This window comes from Myxocyprinus asiaticus, chromosome 3 (assembly GCF_019703515.2).
Source record: "Myxocyprinus asiaticus isolate MX2 ecotype Aquarium Trade chromosome 3, UBuf_Myxa_2, whole genome shotgun sequence".
Taxonomy (NCBI): Eukaryota; Metazoa; Chordata; class Actinopteri; order Cypriniformes; family Catostomidae; genus Myxocyprinus; species Myxocyprinus asiaticus.
This window is the reverse complement of record NC_059346.1, coordinates 12,893,303-12,914,040: the sequence shown is the minus strand read 5'-3', so window position 1 is coordinate 12,914,040 and position 20,738 is coordinate 12,893,303. Positions and strand designations below refer to the sequence as shown.

At 39.2% G+C, this 20,738-nt stretch overlaps 1 protein-coding gene across 1 annotated transcript; it reads right to left on the bottom strand.

Annotated features, from left to right (window-relative positions):
• Positions 1 to 1,763: 1,763 nt before the first annotated feature.
• On the bottom strand, positions 1,764 to 19,635 carry LOC127418547 (protein HIRA-like). The gene is made up of 25 exons (XM_051659128.1): positions 19,356 to 19,635; positions 18,616 to 18,678; positions 18,336 to 18,446; positions 17,853 to 17,943; positions 17,572 to 17,666; positions 17,386 to 17,481; positions 15,667 to 15,827; positions 15,325 to 15,492; positions 14,993 to 15,106; positions 11,885 to 11,955; positions 11,663 to 11,768; positions 11,297 to 11,512; positions 10,993 to 11,078; positions 10,729 to 10,905; positions 9,940 to 10,107; positions 9,607 to 9,808; positions 9,284 to 9,382; positions 6,077 to 6,225; positions 5,832 to 5,993; positions 5,670 to 5,728; positions 5,412 to 5,517; positions 3,435 to 3,557; positions 3,140 to 3,303; positions 2,950 to 3,038; positions 1,764 to 2,394 (listed from the first exon to the last, which is right to left on the bottom strand). Exons 1-25 carry the CDS (start codon positions 19,390 to 19,392, stop codon positions 2,278 to 2,280), a joined length of 3,030 nt encoding a protein of 1,009 aa, XP_051515088.1. The 5' UTR covers positions 19,393 to 19,635; the 3' UTR covers positions 1,764 to 2,277.
• Positions 19,636 to 20,738: the final 1,103 nt, after the last annotated feature.

Below are 20,738 nucleotides of genomic sequence, written 5' to 3'. Positions count from 1 at the left end.
TCAACCCATCATCGCTAAACTCTGACATACCTCTTTGCCAGTGTTTTCAGAAACCCGGCGCCTTTTTGTGGTGGATAGAGAGCTCTCCTGCTCATGGTTGCCAGATTGCACAACTAAAGCGTCACACTGGCAGAATATTTCCAAACTGTGTAAGTGTAAAGATCTGATTGGGGGATTTCACCTCTTGAAATCTGGCAACCCCAAACATGTCGAAATCTAATTCTGGTCGGCTAATCGCCAATATATAAAGTCTGTTATTTATCAAATGTAGAGAATTAAATATTTTACTTGCATCATTATTTCTAAGTAATACATGACACAATTGATCTAAAGGGGATTGTGAAGGGGGATGGTGGTTTTACAAAGGGGATGATATGTGGTATTTCTTGCAACAAGGGGGATGGCATCCCCTCGCATCCCCCCTCAGCTTGAGTCCTGAGTATACGGTATTAATCTCATAGAAGCTTTCTCTTTGAACTGCCAGTGACCAGTCAGGAGAGCCATGCACATACAGAAACTATACACTCAGAGCAACACACTGTCAGACACAACCAGTCCCGTTATAAACTGATGCGACAGTGTGCCTCAGTTTTATTGACAATCTGAGGACAAAGAGGTATTTGACTTATTTCTGGCACTGATTTACAGGCAAATAGTTTAAAGACTGCCACTCACAAAATGTGATCTAAAACAAACACATAGTACACACACTAGTATAAAAACTGACAGGTGGGTCAGATCTGGCTGACCTTCTACTTTTATGGAACTTACGCACACACAACATCAAAGCGCTCTACTGCCACCAACTGCCCAAAACAAGGTAATGTTTTGACTGACAAGGAAGTCAGAAATATGACCAACCAGGTAACACATATTTTAAGAATTTAAAACTGTGATTTCCAGGTCATGGAAATTAATACAATCTTGGAAGTTAATGAAAAGTAAGAAAAGCAAAGTTAAGCTTTGCAAGTCAAGATTTCATTTTTCAATATTTTTATTCAATCCATCATTCATGGTGCAACTCAGATTACAGATGTTACTAGCCAATAACCATTTTGTATGGGAAAAATGTGTCTTTTCAGTCTTACCGGAGATATCTGAACACGAAATAATAAGTGTAATAATTTTAATATATTATTTCTTAGTATTCCTTCCTGAGAGACAAATAGAAATCCACTCCATCAAGACCTATAAAATACTTTTAAAAACTATATATACACACACACATACTCATCAAATAAAATCATGCAGATACGGGTCAGGAGCTTCAGTTAATGTACATCAACCATCAGAATGGGGAAAAAATATGTTCTCAGTGATTTCGACCATGGCATGATTGTTGGTGCGCGACGGGCTGGTCTGAGTATTTCTGTAACTGCTGATCTCCTGGGATTTTCATGCACACCAGTCTCTAGAGTTTACTCAGAATGGTGCCAAAAACAAAAATCTTCCAGTGAGCAGCTGTTCTGCGGACAGAAACACCTTGATGATGAGAGCAGTCAACAGAGAATGGTCAGTCTGGTTCAAGCTGACAGAAAGGCTACGTAACTCCGATAACCTCTGTACAATTGTAGTGAGCAGAATAGCATCTCAGAATGCACAACATGTCGAACCTTAAGGCAGATGGGCTACAACAGCAGGCCACGTCGGACACTTTATTAGGACTAGTGTTCCTTATAAAGTGCCAAGTGAGTGTATTATAAATTGTATGTATATTATCTTATTTAAATGCAAGGGAGAGAGAATGGAGCAACAGCTTTAAGAACTGGTCAATTGTTTATTCCTTATTTAATTGAAAGTTTACCATTTCCTTAATTTTATAGAAAACAGAAAAAAAAAGAAATAGCCTTTTACAAACATTTACAAATAAATGACAAATGGCTGTACAAATTGGAACTGAAGGAAAATTATGAAAAGGAGGGAGAAAGTGTTTGGATCAATGCTCTCATCAGCTTAGTTGAGAAGTACAAACGTCCAGTTTTATGACGAGTTCCGTGCAAACTTTGTGCTTGATCAAATGATCCTTAAATTTTTTTAGACAATATCCCAACCTTTCCTCCTTACCACCGGCACAAAGTTTACATACATAATTAATAACTGTTATTTAACAAATTCATTCAAATTCATTCTTAAAAGCATCATTATTGTGTCCATTTTAATTAGTGTCCATGTCTGCAGTATAAACAGTGCTGTCAGGGAAAGCTAAGGCAGACAATTAACTCATGTACAGGCAAGGCAGGGGTCAGAGTGAAACATCAAAATGTCTAAGGTGAAGTGCTATTTCAGACGCAGCAATTCAAGCTGATCCTGGTATTCTGTGAAGAGTCTCTGGAACCGCAAGTTCTGACCAATCACAGGCAGCACCTCCGCCAACAGATCCCTCTTTCTCAGACCCTGAAATAGAGATGGATGGTTGTAAGACATTTGAAAACCATAGACACTTGGTTTACTTTGAAAACTCTAAGCAGTTAAATTGTGCAATAAGGTGCATCACTACATTAATTCTGAGAAATTAAAGTCAACATTAAAAAGCATCGCATCCCGTTTTACTTCTGTAATAAGATGCATTTCCAAGTGAAACAGCAGATAATCTAGGGGGGACTATATTTTATCATTCAGGAATTGAAAGATCATGAAAAGTGGGCATTACTCACCCACACCTATCATATCACTTCTGAAGACATGGATTTAACCAAGTATGGATTAATTTTATGCTGTCTTTATGTGCTATTTTGACCTTCAAAGTTCTGGCCACAATTCACTTGCTTTGTATGGACCTACAGAGCTGAGATATTCTTCTAAAAATCATCATTTGTCTTCAGCAAAAGAAAGTCATACACATCTGGGATGGCATGAGGGTGAGTAAATGATGAGAGAATTTTAATTTTTAGGTGAACTAGGTGCATTAAATAAGGATAAGGTGTCCGAAAAATAACTGGAAATCCATACCAGAACTGTTGGCTCCCAGGAGCTGCTACTGGATTTGTGAACTGGTCCCAACAGATCCTGACATAGTTCCCTCAACCTCTGCTCATAACCTGTAGACATGCAAACAGAGTTATTTCTAGGGTCCAAAATTATCACTCTCCAAGCACCAAATGTGAGTAAAAATTCAACCTTGCCTCTCCATCTCACTCACCCTCGTTCACGAGGAACCGTGCATAGATAAGGAGCCAGTGTCTGTACTCGTTTGCTGAGAGGAGGATGAGAGCGGAAGAGAGCTGGTTTTCTAGGAAGGCCAGAGTCATTCCCTGCTGCAACTGGTGAGGAGTAGATGACAGGCGAGATGCCAACTGCCCCGCACTGAAAGAGACAGAGAGACATTATCACTTGCTGTAAAAGAGCTTCTAAAAGGCAACACACTCTAATCAGAGGGCAGATTTTGCCACTGCTCTAGCAGATATTAACCAATCAGAGCACAGCTCAGCCGTTACCTCAGATTTCGGCCCTGTGTCAGGGCGAGTGGCCCCATCGACCCCAGAGCATCCTGAGCAGACAAGCAATTCCTGAAATCTGCACACTGCACCAGAGAGTCCTGCTTATCTGCAATTAAATTCCTAATACACGATCGGAAAAGAACAGAGACAAAATATGAAAGAGAGAACAAATATATCTATTTTGCTTTAAGGAGTTCTATCAATCCCGTTCTTGTCACCACATTGAGTACCAGTCAAATGTTTGGATGTATCTGACTGAAAGTTTGCTTCTCAAGATAGTTTTTAATTAAAACATTTTGATCTAAAGTCCTATGCTTAAGTGCTTGAATTTAGTCTTGTAGACAAATATAAATTGTGAACTTGTATGACTTTTTGCAAAACTGAAATTTTATGGTTGGTCTGAATAGTGAGGGAAAAGCAGCCAACAAGTGTCCAGCATACATGGGAACTCCAATTCAATTTAAAGAGCATACACTGATGAGCCAAAACATTATGACCACCTGTCTAATATGCTGCTGGTCCTCCACGTGCCGCCAAAATAGCGCTGACACACCGAGACATGGACTCTACAAGACCAGGGGTCATGAGGTATCTGGCACAAAGACATTAGCAGCTGATCCTCCAAGCTATGCAAGTTGCAAGGTGGAGCTGCCATGGATCAGAGTCGGATCGGTCCAGCACATCCCACAGATGCTCAATCGGATTGAGATCCAAGGAATTTGGAGGCCAGGGCAACACCTTGAACTCTTCATCATGTTCCTCAAACCATTCCCGAACAATGTGTACAATGTGGCAAGCGTCCACCTGCTGAAAGAGGCCAGTGCCATCAGGGAATACCATAACCATGAAGGAGTGTACCTGGTCTGCAATGATGTTTAGGTAGGTGGCACATGTCAAATTTACCACATGAATAAGGTAAACCTAGGGTTTCCCAGCAGAACACTGCCCAGTGCATCACACTCCTTCCACCAGCTTGTTGTCTTCCCACAGTGCATCCTGGTGCCATCACTTCCCCAGGTAAATGGTGCACATGTACACAGCCATCCACGTGATGTAAAAGAAAATGGGACTCTTTTGACAAAGCAACCTTCTTCCACTGCTCCAAGGTCCAGTTCTGATGCTCGCTTCCCATTGTAGGTGCTTTCTACGGTGGACAGGGGTCATCATGGGAACTCTGACCAGTATGTGGCTACGCAGCCACATATGCAGCAGGGTGCGATGCAGTGTGTGTTGTGACACCATCATTAAAATATTTCTAGTGCCACAGTAGACCTTCTGTCGATTCGGACCAAACGGGATAGCCTTTGTTGCCCTCGCGCATCGATGAGCCTTGGGTGCCTAACACCCTGTCGCCGGTTTGTGGTTTGTCCCTTCTCGGACCACTGTCGGTAGGTACTCACCACTGCTGACTGGGAGCACCCCACAAGCCTTGCCGTTTCAGAGATGCTCTGACCAAGTCATCTGGTCATAACAATCTGGCCCATGTCAAAATCGTTCAGGTCTTTACTCATGCCCATTTCTCCTGCATTCAACATTTGACTACAAGAACTGATTGTTCGCTTACCATCTAATCTAACCAGACCTTTACATGTGGCCTAGTTTGGAGATGATCAACGTTATTCGCTTCACCTGTCATGTTTTAGCTCATCGGTGTAGTGTGTAGAACTGTAATCTAGGCAAATGGTGGCTACTTTGAAGGAGCTAAAATATATTTTGATCCATTTAACATTTTTGATCACTGCGTAATTCCCATACTTCCATCTGTGCTAATTCCTCGTTTTGGTGACTTTGCTATTATTCTAAAATGTGGAAAATAGTCATGAGTAGGTGTGTCCAAACCTGACTTGTATTGTACATCTGTAACATATAGTTTCCTCTTATAACCAAAACTGAAACAGCAACAAACATAAAGTACATCCCTAAATTATTCAAACCTTTTTTGGTGGCAAAAGCGTGTCAATTGTGAAGTCTCACCAAGTCTCCAGTGATGAGTTGAAGCAGTAGGTTTTGCCATTTGACAACCCCACCACAGCTACACCTTGCAGGGTCACAAAAGACTGGCTTACTGTGGCATCTGTGCCTGGAATGTGCCGAGAGAGAGAGAGAGAGAGAGAGTTATAAGATTTAAATTGTTTTAAGATAAACAATCAACAATAAATAAGGTCAGCAAAAATATGTCAATAAAGAAGATCTAATGCTAACTAAAAAAACAAAAGAAGCACACAGTTATACCTGATAAGATAGAGTTCAAAGATTCATTTTTGACAAGAGCTTTCCTTTTCTGAACATCCCTGCAGGAGACACAATAACAATTTCACATCATGTAAGATCTAATCTTTCAAAAATAATTTTATTTTAATGACTTTGCTGTTAAGAAAAAGTGAGGGTCCGTACCAGACGGACAATGTGGCTGATGCTGTCAGCGCCATGACGAAGTGGCCCGAGCAATGCAATATTGACATGGGTGCTGGCAGCATGATTGAGGGAATCAGTCTCCGTCCACATGCCGAGAAGACAGACAGCGTACGGTCCTCGCAAGCTACAGCAACAACATCACTATGAAAACATGAAAAAAAAAACTTCTTAGTTGAGTGATCAAATGAGTAAACCTTTTTGATGTAATATGGGTGTATGCCCACCTGCTCCCAGTGGCAATGATGATGCGACTGGGTAAAAGTGTGTTCCATTCTCGACCCTCTCTGCTCCATTTGAGCTGACTGAGACGGGCCCCAGACACCATCGATACCTCATTTTCCACCTCTAGATATGTAACGGCATCTGTGCCCACCTAAACACACAGAGGTTAAAGATTCCATGAAATAAAACAATTTTAGTTTCTTGGCTTGTAGTCCATATCTATTAGATTTGAGGCCATCTATCTGCTAGCATACTCCTAGAAGTTGACAAAAATTACTTTTAGCAGATGCACACATTTAAAATGTAAAAACTCTCTTCTAGGAAAACAGGACAAAAAATTATTAATAACACCATCTGCTCAGAGGCGTGGACAGTTTTTTTTTTGTCTAATAAAATGTTCTATAGAATAATTAGGACTGCGTAAAAATATAGATTTTACATTGCACCGTGATCTTCATTTGAGCAATCTCGATACCGATTCTTAAATCGTGTGCGTCCTCTCTCGTTAATATGTGCTCACTGGCTGATGCCGGTAGTCTTAAAGAGACAATACCGATAAATACTTGTAAATAGTAAAAATAATGCATGTAAACAATAAACATGCAATAAAAAATATATACAATATAATATATCCATCAAGTGTTTCTCAATTATGTGTGCATTGCTTAAGTGTTTTAAAGTAGGGCCCTACTGAAATCTGTTTTATTTTTCCCCCAAAAAATATCTCAATTATTTTTCCAGAATTCCATATTTTTAAGTTTAATTTCATCATCAAAATGGTGTCTAATCAATTGAATTGTTAAAACATTTAAAAACTTTTTGCACTTTTAAAGAACAATTACTTTTCAACATACCATTGCATTTTAACAAACTTTTATTCAGTTCAACAGCAATTTTGCTTGTCATATGTTGCTAAATTGTTATTATTATTACTATTATTATTATTTATTAATCATATATTATTTTTAGTAATATTACTACAGCGAATATTACATTTTACTTTACAGTTTTAATATGTTTCTGTTGCAATTTCTTCAATTTTGAATTGTGCTTTTATTTTGTAGTGTGGTTTTGACGGAAGCTTCACTTCTTCTGACGGATAAACAGTTCGCTACATGGCCCAGTATGATCGTTAAAACACAAATGCTGTGATTTTTAATTTTTTTTTATTTTACTTTTTTTTTATCCCCCTTTCTCCCAATTTGGAATATCCAATTCCCACTACTTAGTAGGTCCTCGTGGTGGCGCGGTCACTCATCTCAATCCGGGTGGCAGAGGACAAGTCTCATTTGCCTCCGCTTTTGAGACCGTCAATCCACACATCTTATCACGTGGCTCGTTGTGCATGACACTGCGGAGACTCCGCATGTGGAGGATCATGCTACTCTCCGCGATCCAAGCACAACTTACCACGCGCCCCATTGAGAGAGAGAACCACTAATCGCGACCACGAGGAGGTTACCCCATGTGACTCTACCCTCCCTAGCAACCAGGCCAATTTGGTTGCTTAGGGTACATGGCTGGAGTCACTCAGCACACCCTGGATTGGAACTCACGACTCCAGGGGTGGTAGTCAGCGTCAGTACTCGCTGAGATACCCAGGCCCCCAATGCTGTGATTTAATTATATAAATATATACACTGTGTCTTGCTTCGAAGGCTGCATCCTCCGGAGGTCGCATTTGTCGGCCGCATACGTCATCGAGGCTCATTTCAGAAAAGCGAATAGGACACTCCGAATGCAGCCTTCAAATGCGACCTTCTTTCACAGGAATTCGGAGGATGCATGAGGTGTATCTTTTGTGGGCTCTCACAACCTACAATTTCAACGGAAATTAACATAATTTGTCTAAATAAAATGATGCCAATTTGCTCGAAAATATGATGTTTAAATGCAAGTAATGTTAATTCCCAAGTTGAAGTACCTCAGTAGATGGGTGCAGAGTATATAATATGTATAATTATAGTAATATATACTTTAAGTATTATAGACTAAAATTACACCTGTAAAATCTATTTTCTTTTCTCTCTATATCATTATAACTCTCCTAAAATGTACCTCATACATTCCCTTCCAAAGGGACTTTGTTCCCTTCTCACTCAAAGCGCTCACGCTTGTTAAAGTGTGGCTTGCTGTCATAGCAACCATGTTACGTTCTGTTTCCGTTTGTTCTATGAAGGTCGTCTCGTTTAAGCGAGGCTTGTTTAAAGGAGGACGCTCGGTATACTGAAGCCTTCAAAGGACGTGTCCTACCTAGCGCGCAGCCTTCAAAACGAGACACAACTATTGTCTACATGTGCTGCGCGCTTCACAGTGGATTAGTGTTCTGCTTTGCCATCTCATACAACGCGAATGACTCTCAATGTCTGTGGAGTTTCCAGTGAATGAGCGGTCGGCTTAACACAATTATTTAAAGCATGCAGCTCAAGCAGACTAAGATTGCAGCCTTTCGCAGTATAATAATCCCACTAGGTTTTAACATGATTTTAATTTGATTAATTGTGCATTTCAGTTTAAAAGGAGTAACAGGCTACACGCTCAAATAAGCAGTCAGTCAGACAGTGTGCGGGTATCGGATTAAGTCGGTGATTGGTACTACAGAAACACTGGTAATGTGACATTTATTTTATTTTAGTACCGAAGTACTGGTAATTTTGATAACACTACCTAGTGCTAAGAAATATAATTGCCCCTCCTCCCAAAAACATTCTTCCACAGACTTGCAATAGCAAGTAGCAAATTGTTGTTTTGGAAAAAAGGGTATTTTAAAAAAGGTCAAGCCCTTCAATATGTCAATTCGATTCAAATCAGTTTATTTATATAGCAATTTTCACTTTTGTTCCAAAGCAATATGTTCTGCCCCAACTTGTTTCAATATGAAATGTCAACAAAATGTGAATGTCAAATTTTTTCATTTACACAGAGTTCACTGATACCTCATTTTGCTTTTATTATAAACACTACAATGTTTTAAACCTTTTTCTACCAAAGTCATTAAGATGACACGTCTTGTGTCTAGAGTTGCTATGGTATCAGCTCTCTGTTTACATTATATTGTATTAGCATTCTTATTGACTTAGTACTTGACTTGTAATGCAAACTTTCTGAATACACAATATGCTCAGCCAAGGGCACAAATGTAAATGCAGGACTGATATCCTGGGCATAGGGAGTTTTGCAGCCATGTATTTGTGTATCATGTGTCATACCTGAGTGCTAAATGATTTCTGGATGGATGGGGTGGGAAGTTTTAATGCCACAACAGGTGTTACTAATCGAGCTGGCTCCTTTTCCACTGAAACTGCAGTCTATAAAACGAACAGACCAGTAAGACATTATTTAGCACAAAAAAAAAATGTAACTTTTAAATGCCTAATTGTTTCACAGAATCATGCACTGATTCAAGCTCTCACAAACACTAAAAGTTACAAAACAACACATCTGCATGTCTTTAAACACTTGCATTTTAAATACTTGTGTGCCTTTGCCATTTAATTTATGGAAAGAAAGAGTACAAAGAAGGAAATGTCACCAGTGGCAAGGGCTGTGATATGGGCATCATTTTGGCGTCTTTCCTCGGCCTTCCCTTCTTTCTCTTCTCTACCACCTCTCCTCCCTCCATCTCTACCTTCCTCTTAGCCATCGAGAGTGTTTTCACCATGATTTTGTCCTCACTGTCACTGCTGGTCTCATCTTTCCCTCTCGGCTCCTTCACAGAGCTGCTGTCTTTTATCCTGAAGAGAAGCATAAAACAACTTTAGTTTGCCTTTTGGATTCAGAATCATACATCCTACAGAACTGATTCTTCAGAAAAAACATTCCTACAAAAGAGGAAAAACACTGTGTATCACAAAGACTTTATTACCTGTCAAGTGGAGTGATGCCCATAGTTGGTGGTGCGCTAGTGACCCCTGGTGTGGCCTTTGACCTCTCTGTGAATCGTGAGTCCAGTGCTTTCATTGGCTCGATCTTGGAGGCGGACGTCAACAGCAGATTAGATTTCATACCAACTGAGTTTACAGGTGGAGCGCCACTGAAAGAGAGAGACCAGAAAAAACAGAAAAAAATGTGAGTGGCGCTTGCCCGTGCAAAACGCGCTGCCAGGATCCCAGGGTGCTGCGGTCCAGTTACTAGGTGTTCGGAGTGGGTCTTAGCACGTAATGCGATCGGGACACAACGCACGCCAGATTCGAACTTGTGTATCCCTCATGAGCACCACAGCTCAACGTGTCATAAGCATGTGCACTAACCCCTAAGACACAGCACACATCAAAGACTCTAATCTTAATATAACATATCAGACCTATTGTAATTAATTGTAATCTATTGTAAGTAAATTGTTCATTAGAGGCTGACCGATTTATCGTTTTTGCAGATTAATCATTTATCAGCAAAAATCAATGATGATCTATTTACCCCTGTGGGTGGCCACAGCCAATTGGAGGTGAAATAAAAAAAAATTAACACATTCAATATAAATATTTTCAAAGCAATTGAACAAATATGAGGTTATCAGATTTCTTCCGATACCTTAGACATCGGTCAACCTCTAATATTCATATTTTTAAACATTAATTATAAAACTAAACATTTTGTAAATATATATACACACTTACACAGACACACCACTACTCTTGTACATATACATACTTACACTTCCTTATTGTCTTCAGTAGTTTTGTTAGGAGAGGTGGTGGAGGGGTCGAGGGAGGGTCGTAGGCCCAGTGAGTTGGCTGTGCTGGAATCAGAAGAAATCTGAGGGGTCAGCTGGATTGACGCAGACGACCCCGGCAAGATCGGCACGCTGTTAAACAATGCTGCCGAGAAATCCCTGGATAAAAACAAAGAGAAATTCAACCACTGAATACATGCAGTAATAAAAGTGAGAGGAAATTTTAGATATGTTGTCGTGTTTTACCCTGTGTCGAGCTGTGCGATACAGAGAGGTGTGATTCTTCGCCTCCCGTCTGCAGTTCTGGTCTCCACCTGCTTCTTTAAAAGGTTCTGTCCAATCAAAGCAAATGTCTTTTAGTGATTTGATTAACAAAGCGAACAAAGTGAAATATACATAGCTGTCACTCGCTCTCTCATATTACATGTACACATACATTTGTTACTTGGAGACTTGAAAGTCATGTAATGTGTATGCAAATTATTTAACATTTCATTCCCCCACATTATGTGTAGTGTGTGTGTTGCTATTCCATATACTTTCTTCTAACCTTCCTGATGTCCTCCAGGGACTCTCCGTTGAGCACATTGGTAAGTTTGGGTGTCTGGTTCTCAGGACCGCTTCTCTGGGCTCCATTAGGATTCTGGTTCCCTTGGCGCTCCTGTTGGTACTTGAGCATTTCTGGGTTCTCAATGATTGTACTGGAAAGCTGTGACTCCATTGTGATTGCCAGACTCTTTCCATAGATGTTCTGATGAATAGCATTCTGCAGGGAAACATAGAGAGAGATTAAGTAAATCTGGAGAAACCAATGGTGTGAGTTCATGGATTGCCCAGGGTTTTGAACCGGCAACCTTTCAGGTATCAGCCCAAATCTTTAACCACCTGTGTGTGTCTCTAGAATGTGCACATCTACCTTTTCCTCTTCATTCAAGGGATCCCCCAGCTCATCCTGAGAGAAGTCTAGAAACGCCACAGTTCCATCCATAGAGCACACCAAGAGTCCCAACCCATTCAGAGTCCTGACGGATACAAACCATTAATAATATCAGCATTATCAGGTGCATTTCATTATTACCACACTACAGACATAACAGTGCTTTACAAAGCTTGGAAAATAGAAAAACTGTTGTCTTACCATGTAATGTCCATGATTGACTTATCAAAAAGGTCATGAATGACCACCAGGGGACGTTTGAGTGAGGTGAGCTGAAAAACAACAGCAAAACACATACAGTTTTTTATAATCTTAAAATTCAGAATTTACAGTCTTACTTTAGATATATACATTGTGTACAATCCATTCCAAGTACGATGTGACAGGTTTTCTGTGCAAAGTAATTATTATTAAAAAAAATGTTATCCCCTTTTTCTCCCCAATTTGGAATGCCCAATTCCCAATGTGCTCTAAGTCCTCGTGGTGGCCTCAATCTGGGTGGCGGAGGACGAACCTCAGTTGCCTCTGCATCCGAGACTGTCAAACCCACGCATCTTATCATGTGGCATGTTGAGCGTGTTACCGCAGAGACACAGCGCGTGTGGAGGCTTCACGCTATCCACCGTGGCATCCACGCACAACTCACCACGCGCCCCACCGAGAGCGAACCACATTATAGCGACCATGAAGAGGTTACCCCATGTGACTCTACCCTCCCTAGCAACCAGGCCAATTTGGTTGCTTAGGAGACCTGGCTGGAGTCACTAAGCATGCCCTGGGATTCGAACTTGCGAACTGGGATGATAGTCAGCGTCTTTACTTGCTGAGCTACCCAGGCCCACCTGTGCAAAGTAATTTGAAAGAAAATGCAATACTGTAGGACGCAACAAAATCACAGCCAATTAGAACATATTTGATAGTTAATATACAACTAAATATATTCTCACTGAGCACTTTTTTAGGAACACTATGGTCCTAATAAAGTGCCCCACATTGTCTTCTGCTGTTGTAGCCTATCCGCCTGTTGTGCATGAAAATCCCAGGAGATCAGCAGTTGCAGAAATACTCAAACCAGCCCATCTGGCACCAAAAATCATGCTACGGCGTAAATCACTGAGATCACATTTTTTTTCCCCATTCTGATGGTTGATGCAAACATTTATTGAAGCACCTGACCCATATATGCATGATTTTATGCACTGGACTGCAGCCACACGATTGGCTGATTTGATAATCGCATGAATAAGTAGGTGTACAGGTGTGTGTACACAGTACATATACAGCAACTGTATATCGGGGTTTCCACCCTTTTTGGCCTTTAAATTTCCATGACTTTCCATGAACTTCCAAGGCATTTGTGATTACTGGGTGCAGATTTTTAAAAATTATTTTGATTCAGACTGATTTGCAATGAAATCATTAAGACCCATTTACTAACAGTTTCAACTAATTAATTGAACTAAACTAACTCCTGAGAATAATTAGGATTGGGAGCAAGTTTTACTCAATGCAATATTTTTAGCTCTTGAAATATTTTAGAGAAGAGAAAAAGTAGAATATATTTATTCACTATAGAAATACCCATGACATTTGATATTATAAATTTCTATGACGGGAAAACACAATTTAAAATTCCCTGATATTTCCAAGTTTTCGATGACTGTGGGATTTTGGACTAATGAGGATTTCACTGTGGGTGGAGCTACCCAGAGTGATGCAAACAAATATAGGGTTGGGTATTAATACAGACTCCCCGATTCGATTAATATAGGTTTCAGTTATAATGTCCAATTTGCTTACATATGAAAGAAATTCGCTCCCACCTAATTATGTTAATCATACAGGGGACCTTCTAAATAGGTACATTAAGAAAATATAAATTTTACAAATTATATTTTATTTGTTTTTCATCAGGTCACATTTTAGCTTTTAAAAAATTTACAAATCCACGTATTCAATCAATAAATATATCATCCTGCATATATTATATTTTATTACATGTTTATTGTTTAATGCATAATTGATACTATTTAAAAGTAAATACATTGGTTTTTACAACATGTGCTAACAATAGGTACTGTCTCTTTAAGAAAACCGAACTCTGTATCTGTAATCTGTAAATGAGCGTTTTTTTTTTTTTTTTTTTAATTTTTCCCCTTTTTCTCCCAATTTGGAATGCCCAATTCCCAATGCGCTCTAAGTCCTCATGGTGGCGTAGTGATTCGCCTCAGTCCGGGTGGTGGGAATCCCAGTTGCCTCCGCGTCTGAGACAGTCAACCCGCGCATCTTATCACGTGGCTTGAGCGCGTTGCCACGGAGACATAGCGCGTGTGGAGGCTTCACGCCATCCACCGCGGCAACCATGCTCAACTCACCACGCGCCCCACCGAGAACAAACCACATTATAGCGACCACGAGGAGGTTACCCCATGTGACTCTACCCTCCCTAACAACCGGGCCAATTTGGTTGCTTAGGAGACCTGGCTGGAGTCACTCCGCACGCCCTGGGATTCGAACTAGCTAGTGAACTCCAGGGATGGTAGCTAGCGTATTTTACCACTGTGCTACCCAGGCCCCCTAAATGAGTGCTTATTAACGAGAGAGGACTTGAATGGCTTCATTACCTCATCCGTGCTATTCGTGTTTATAATTAAATCTTTATGTTTGGTTGTTTTTAAACCAACAATTGACTGTAAAGAAAGGGTATTAAAAAGAGACTTTCTTCAGTAACAAATGGATTATTAAATGGATCTTTGGACACACATTAGATGGAACGAGATAAACCAAACTTTTACTCTCAACATGCAGTGAAAGAATGCTGAACTTCTTAGCCAATATTCTACTCAATCACTGGTGAGTAAAACCTAAACATTTACCAGCTATTAGCTAATCACAGCCATTTTTAATCGCATAGTGCAAAATTTGATCTCATCTGCGAGTAATTTGTAGAGAGTTGCGCATATAGTAAAAGATCGACTTGGGATTTAAGAATCAATATCGAGATCGTTCAAATGAATATTGCAATGCATTGGAAAAACAATATTTTTACCCAGTCCTAACAAAATATAAACCATGTAACCAACAATATTTCCTTGTATAGTGTTGTTTGTCATGACTGGCAAAGACAAAACCTCAGATAAAAATGGAAGAGATTGTACTTTTCACTTATTTTATCAACCTTTCATCAGATGACCATCTGTTAGACCTCCCTTGCAAGTCTTGCAAGACACCACATGATCACTAAAAAAACAATCAAGGAATGACGCTAACAATGGGTAAAATAACTGGCGGTGAAGAAAAGTGTCGTACCCATACAGAGAGCGAGCGGTCCTTACTGCCCACAGCACAGCAGCAGTACGGGCAGCTGGGTTTGGGCGTGCTGCCGTTCTTCTGTTTCTTTTTAAAGATCTTAGGGTTGAACTTCTGCAAAGGGACAAAGGAGAGGAATTCATAAACCATTCCAGAACAGAATCAAATCAAAAAGCTTAGTCACTTACCAAAACATGATTTTTCCACAAGTATATCAAAATCAAAGATACCACCACACAGACCAAGCGAAATTATGCTGGAAACTTCAATGCATGCCAAGCTACAGAAATAAATCAAATCTTTTGTCAAATGTAACATGTTCCAATACTAACCACTACAGTAACAGCTTTTCGATGACCCACAAAGTCCATGTTGGTTTTCCAGCCATCACGTTCTATGATCTGAGCTGTGGGCCCAGAATTATTCATAGCGTGGGCAGAGACCAGGTACTGACCATCTGGAGACCAGCTCAGCCTCAGGACATGTGTGGTGCCACCACACTAAACAAAAGCAGAGTCAGTCCCATGTAAACAATTCAAAGAAAGCCAAAAAAGCAAACAAAATAAAAAAATACAAATACAAACAAACCAAAGTACATGCAATCACAAACTAGAAATTCTAGCCAACAGAATGTGAACAGATCAAGTTTGGATAGTGGTATGGTCCTACAGTACCTCATTGAAAGGTTTGGTGATGTTCGTCTCCAGTTGCCAGTCCATGGTTCTCCAGACCTTCAGGCTGTGGTCATCTGCCTGGGAGGCGATGTATTTGCCTACAGGGTCCCACGTCAGGCCTTTCACCAGCCCTGTGTGTCCCTTTAAAGTCATCACAATCTCTGCGGTATGCACATACAAAAGAACAAACAAACAAAATCTTTGATGCTGGAGATGCAGCTATGGATACACAATTTAGAGCTGCCAGAGTTTATTTAAGGAATAGTTAACCTAAAAATTATAATTCTCTCATTATTTACTCACCCTTATGCAGTCTCAAACCTGTATTGACTTCCTAGCACTTGACACATGCGGAAAGCGGCGCTAGGAAGTGCAATCAAGCTATCATGATCGCCAAGGAGACTGCTGATGTCAAAATTTATAGTAAAAAAAGGAGTTACATTTTGGTCTGTTCTCACCCCAAACCGATTGGATTGCTTTAGAAGACATGGATTAAACCACTGGAGTCTTATGGATTATATTTATGCTGCCTTTATCTCCTTTTTGGTCACCATTCACTTACATTGTATGGACAAACAGACAACTTATCTCCATTAAAATATCTTGGTTTGTGTTTCAGGGAAGAAAGAATGTCATATGAGTGAGACGACATAAAGGTGAGTAAAAGATGTAAGAATTATCATTTTTGGGTGAACTATTCCTTTAATGTAGAACTTCGTCATAACTCAATCTCTGTAAATTGCCCTGACAAAACCTTCATACTAAACCCTTAAAAACAAACTTTAAAAATGTCTTTAATAGGATTGGGCATTTTGATTTATTTTGTAGTCGAGAACTCTAATACAAAAAAAATGAGTAATCGATTACTTGAATTTTCATATTTAAGTTTAACCTTCAAATAGGGATGTGCACAAGTAATCGATTAATCGAGTACTCATTCAGCTTAAAATATCTGGCTAGTATAACCACTACTCGAACACTGCGATTTGATTTTTCTTTGTGCCTTTGCCTGCCGTGGGCAACATTAAAACTACTTCTCTCCCCTAAATCTTGCCGTTAGTTCTCCCAAAAACAAAATTCTTCCATTATTAAAAGTGTTTGTATCGCTTCAGAAGACATGGAATGCATGTTTCTGTGTAAGTGCAAATTAAATTTTTTTGTTTTGTATTGTATTTTTAAATCTAGATCTTCTTGTTTATGCATAGTGCTCATATGAAAAACAGGTTCAAAAGTAGAAGGTTGAACTTAAATTCTAAATTTCAAGTAATCGAGTTCAAGTTTAGAGTACTTTACTACAAAATGAGTCTAAATGCCCATCCCTACCTTCAACCTTTAAACGTTTAAACAACAACAACATCTAGATTCAAAAATGACAACAAAAACACCAACAACAAAAAACTCATACATAGAAACATACATTTAAAGTTTTCTGCAGCGATTATCGGTTTAAAAAATTACAGAGTTTTCTTTTTAGGTGAACTATTCCATTACTAATGTCATGCATCTAAAGCGCCAACCAATGCATTGAATTGTAAGGGCAAGATTTAGGTGTGAGAAGCAGTTTAATTTTTTTTATTCAAGAAAAATCAAATTTCAATATTAGAGTAGTGTTTTTACTAGTTGAATATTTAAAGCTAAACGAGTACTCGATTAATCGATTACTCATGCACATCCCTAGTCTTTAAAACTAAATCAACTAATCTTTAACTCTTGGCCCACCTGGGAATTTTCTGGCGTTCCAGACAACGATGGTGTTATCTACACTGCATGACGCAAGCCAGACATCGTGAGGTGACCAGGCGACATCCATTACATCTGAAATCACATTTAAAGAGAATAAAACATGTGGTGCACACAATGGCAAAAATAAAGACAGCATCCACATGGGCAGCATTTTTTCCTCACCTCCTGTGTGGCTCCTCAGAATGGTGACACACCTCCATTGTTCCACATTAGCCAGTTTACTGCTGGATCCAAACACTGTGCTTGGACCAATTAAACTGTTTAACAAAGCAAATGCACATAATGCCTCAAAGGTCTGTCTGTGGATGCATGTACGGTGTGTTTTTGTGTCGCAACAAAAGACTACTCTGTATCCAGGCATATGAAAATAAATAGTACATGTGCGTAAGGGAGAGAATTAATTAAAAAGAGAGTGATACACATAATGGGTCAGCTTTACTCACGCAGCTCTCTTCCACACCATGACGAGTTTGTCATCGCCTCCTGACGCCAGGTACAAGCCATTATTTGACCATCGCACACAATTCACACAAGCTGAAATGCACAAAGTTACATAAACATTTGATTAGATACTGAATATTCAACAGTCTTGCACATTCTGTCTCACATTCTGGTAATGTGGTTCATCTGACACATATCCAAAGGAGTTTGAAATGAAAGAAATAATAATCTACGACACAGATTTATTATGATATATTCCTTTTTAATGAGCTCTCTGGTTTTGTGAATTGCAGCTTCAATGCATGAAAAAAAAAAAAACATTTGCACAAAATAAGTGGTCAAGCTACGTGTGCCTAAGTCTACAATGTAGTTTAATGACCTTTATCTTTACTAGACAAATAAAAGGCATACATTTTCCTTTAATTCACCCAATTATTGCCATATTGTTAGATACAGACAGGTGAAATGCAAATTTAGGAAAATACCTAAGTGATTGTCCATCTGGCAAAGCAACTTGGGAATATTCTCGTTCTTCTCGTCCTCCTCTCGGATAACCGGGGCCATGTTCCAGATGACCACCTTCCCAGAGTCCTCACCTGTCAATCACAATTTTTCAGAAAATTCTCAATAAGTTATTTTGATTTGACTAAATAAAGACTGAAGATAGGTTTCATATTTAGTTCTAAAATCCTAATTTCCAAGTTATAGCAGAAGTAGCTAAAGGTTGACAGAACATTTTAAAAGCATTAGAATTTGAATGTTCACCTTGACCACCTGTGGCAAACTTGGTTCCATCTGGATGGATATCAACTGAGAATATTGGTTTACCTTTATAAAAAAAAAATAAAAAAAATAAAAATAAAAAGGGAAGAAAATTATAAAGTTTATCCATGCTGAGAAGAGAGTTAGTTTACCATTGTCAAAGTTTATATATATGATAATACCAGAGAAACAAAATCGAATTCATCAATCGGAGGGAAATGCATCATATTCAAATACAATAGAACTTCATAATTTTTTAAGAATAAAATAAGATTGAGGTCAAATTAACCACAAACCTCTCAACAAGCCTTGTACACGTTTAAACAATGCCACATGTTTCATCATAATTAACCTCTTAAATTACATAAATGACTTTACATTTTAACTATCCAAACATTTCAGCCTTTAAACCCATCAGCCCCAGCTTCATCGACTCATGTCAGATGTCTGCCTGTCTTAAGCAACTTCAAAATGGGTGGTGTGCACATCACACTATTCATGGATGGCTTCCTAAAAAATCAGCCAAACTCAAAAATGCCCGGTTTTTACTACTCTTTAGCGCCAGAATGTGCATCGGACTATGGGAGTGCAAGCAGAGCCCTGCAGAAGAGACCCGATCCGTCTCTCTACATAACAAAAGCGCAAGCTGAAGCCACGGATTCCTGCACAAACACACATACATACATACATGCATACATACATACATATACATACATACACAGCCGAGCTACTGTGGATCTCACCATTGTGATTGACCCAACTCGGCTTCAAGAGCTTCATCTCCAGGCTGATCGAAGCTGATCTATTATAAAACTGCCTTTTGCAACCGCCCGAGATCTTCTTCTTTTCTTGCGATGAGAATCCTGCCCGTCCGCCCGCCCGGCCTCTTAAGTGCTGCGGCTCATTCGTTACTTTGTTGCTCAGTTGAACTCCATTTCTGTCTCTCTCTCTCTCCCTGTGTGTGTGCGTCTCTCTCTCATCACTCTTCGAACGTGAAGCAGCAGCAACTGAACTCACGCCGGAAGTTCGCCGTGTCCTCCGAAGTTCCCTTGGAAACACAAAATGAACTTGTGTGTTCCTTGTTTACATGCATTAATTTAACGGACGGTTTTATCCAAAGCAATTTATGAATGAGGAAAAATACATACACAAGTGATTAAATCATCCAATCATATTAGTAGTGCCGGATTACATAATTTTAGAACTCCACAATATGAAACTAATTGTCAGTTTTAATTGAGTGTTATTAATTGGCATAACAAAAATTAATACTGAAAAATAAGTAAAATAAATAAACTAGTAAACTCATATTAAAATTCAATTCAATTAAACAACAGTGTCAAATAAAATAACAGAGCAGAGTACAATTAGAATTTAAAGGAATATTCCGGGATCAGTACAAATTAAGCCCAATCTACAGCATTTGTGGCATAATGTTGATTACCACAAAAATGTATTTCGACTCGTCCCTCCTTTTCAAAAAGCAAAAGTCTGGGTTACAGTGAGGCTAGTGTTTAAAAAAAAAAAAAAAAACTTAATTTGTTACGTTTAAAATATATGTATTTTATTTATTTTTTTCGATTATTTGTCTTCTTTATCTTATGTATACATTTTGTATGGTTTATACATATTGTTTAATTTTTTAATAATTTTTATTTATTTAATTTTTTTATTTTGTTCCTTCACCTGTACTTGTCTTTATGATTGTATTCATACATTGTTTGATCTTATTGAACATTTTTATAGAAAAACTAACCATTTGTGGTCCCTTACCACACCCTCCACAGTATTAGCACGTTTTAGCACAATGTGTGGAGCTTTCAGACGGTCCCTTACCCACCGTAGGCAAATTTTCAACTTATATTAATGTTAAATTGGCGATCTGGAACAATTTCACCGTGACACCATCTGATCAGCTTAAATACGGGACAAATCGCGTCCCGTATTAATTCAATACGGGACGCTTCATTTGATCTTTAAATACGGGACGATCCCGTATTTTACGGGACGGGGGGGGGGGGGGGGGGGGGTTAAAATACTCACTGTTTCAAAAGTATAGCCCCCAGACATAAACAATATGTGCGTTAACATGATTTTAGTGTGATAAAATCGCTTACTAACCTTTT

Bases quoted from the DNA above. Each gene is read 5' to 3' on its own strand.
- LOC127418547 (XM_051659128.1), bottom strand. From the start codon at position 19,392: ATGAAGCTCTTGAAGCCGAGTTGGGTCAATCACAATG. The intron at 17,482-17,571 runs GTGAGGAAAAAA...ATGTGATTTCAG, and splicing joins TCTGAGGAGCCACACAGGAG to ATGTAATGGATGTCGCCTGG. The intron at 6,226-9,283 runs GTATGACACATG...CTGTGTGTTTAG, and splicing joins AGAAATCATTTAGCACTCAG to GTGGGCACAGATGCCGTTAC.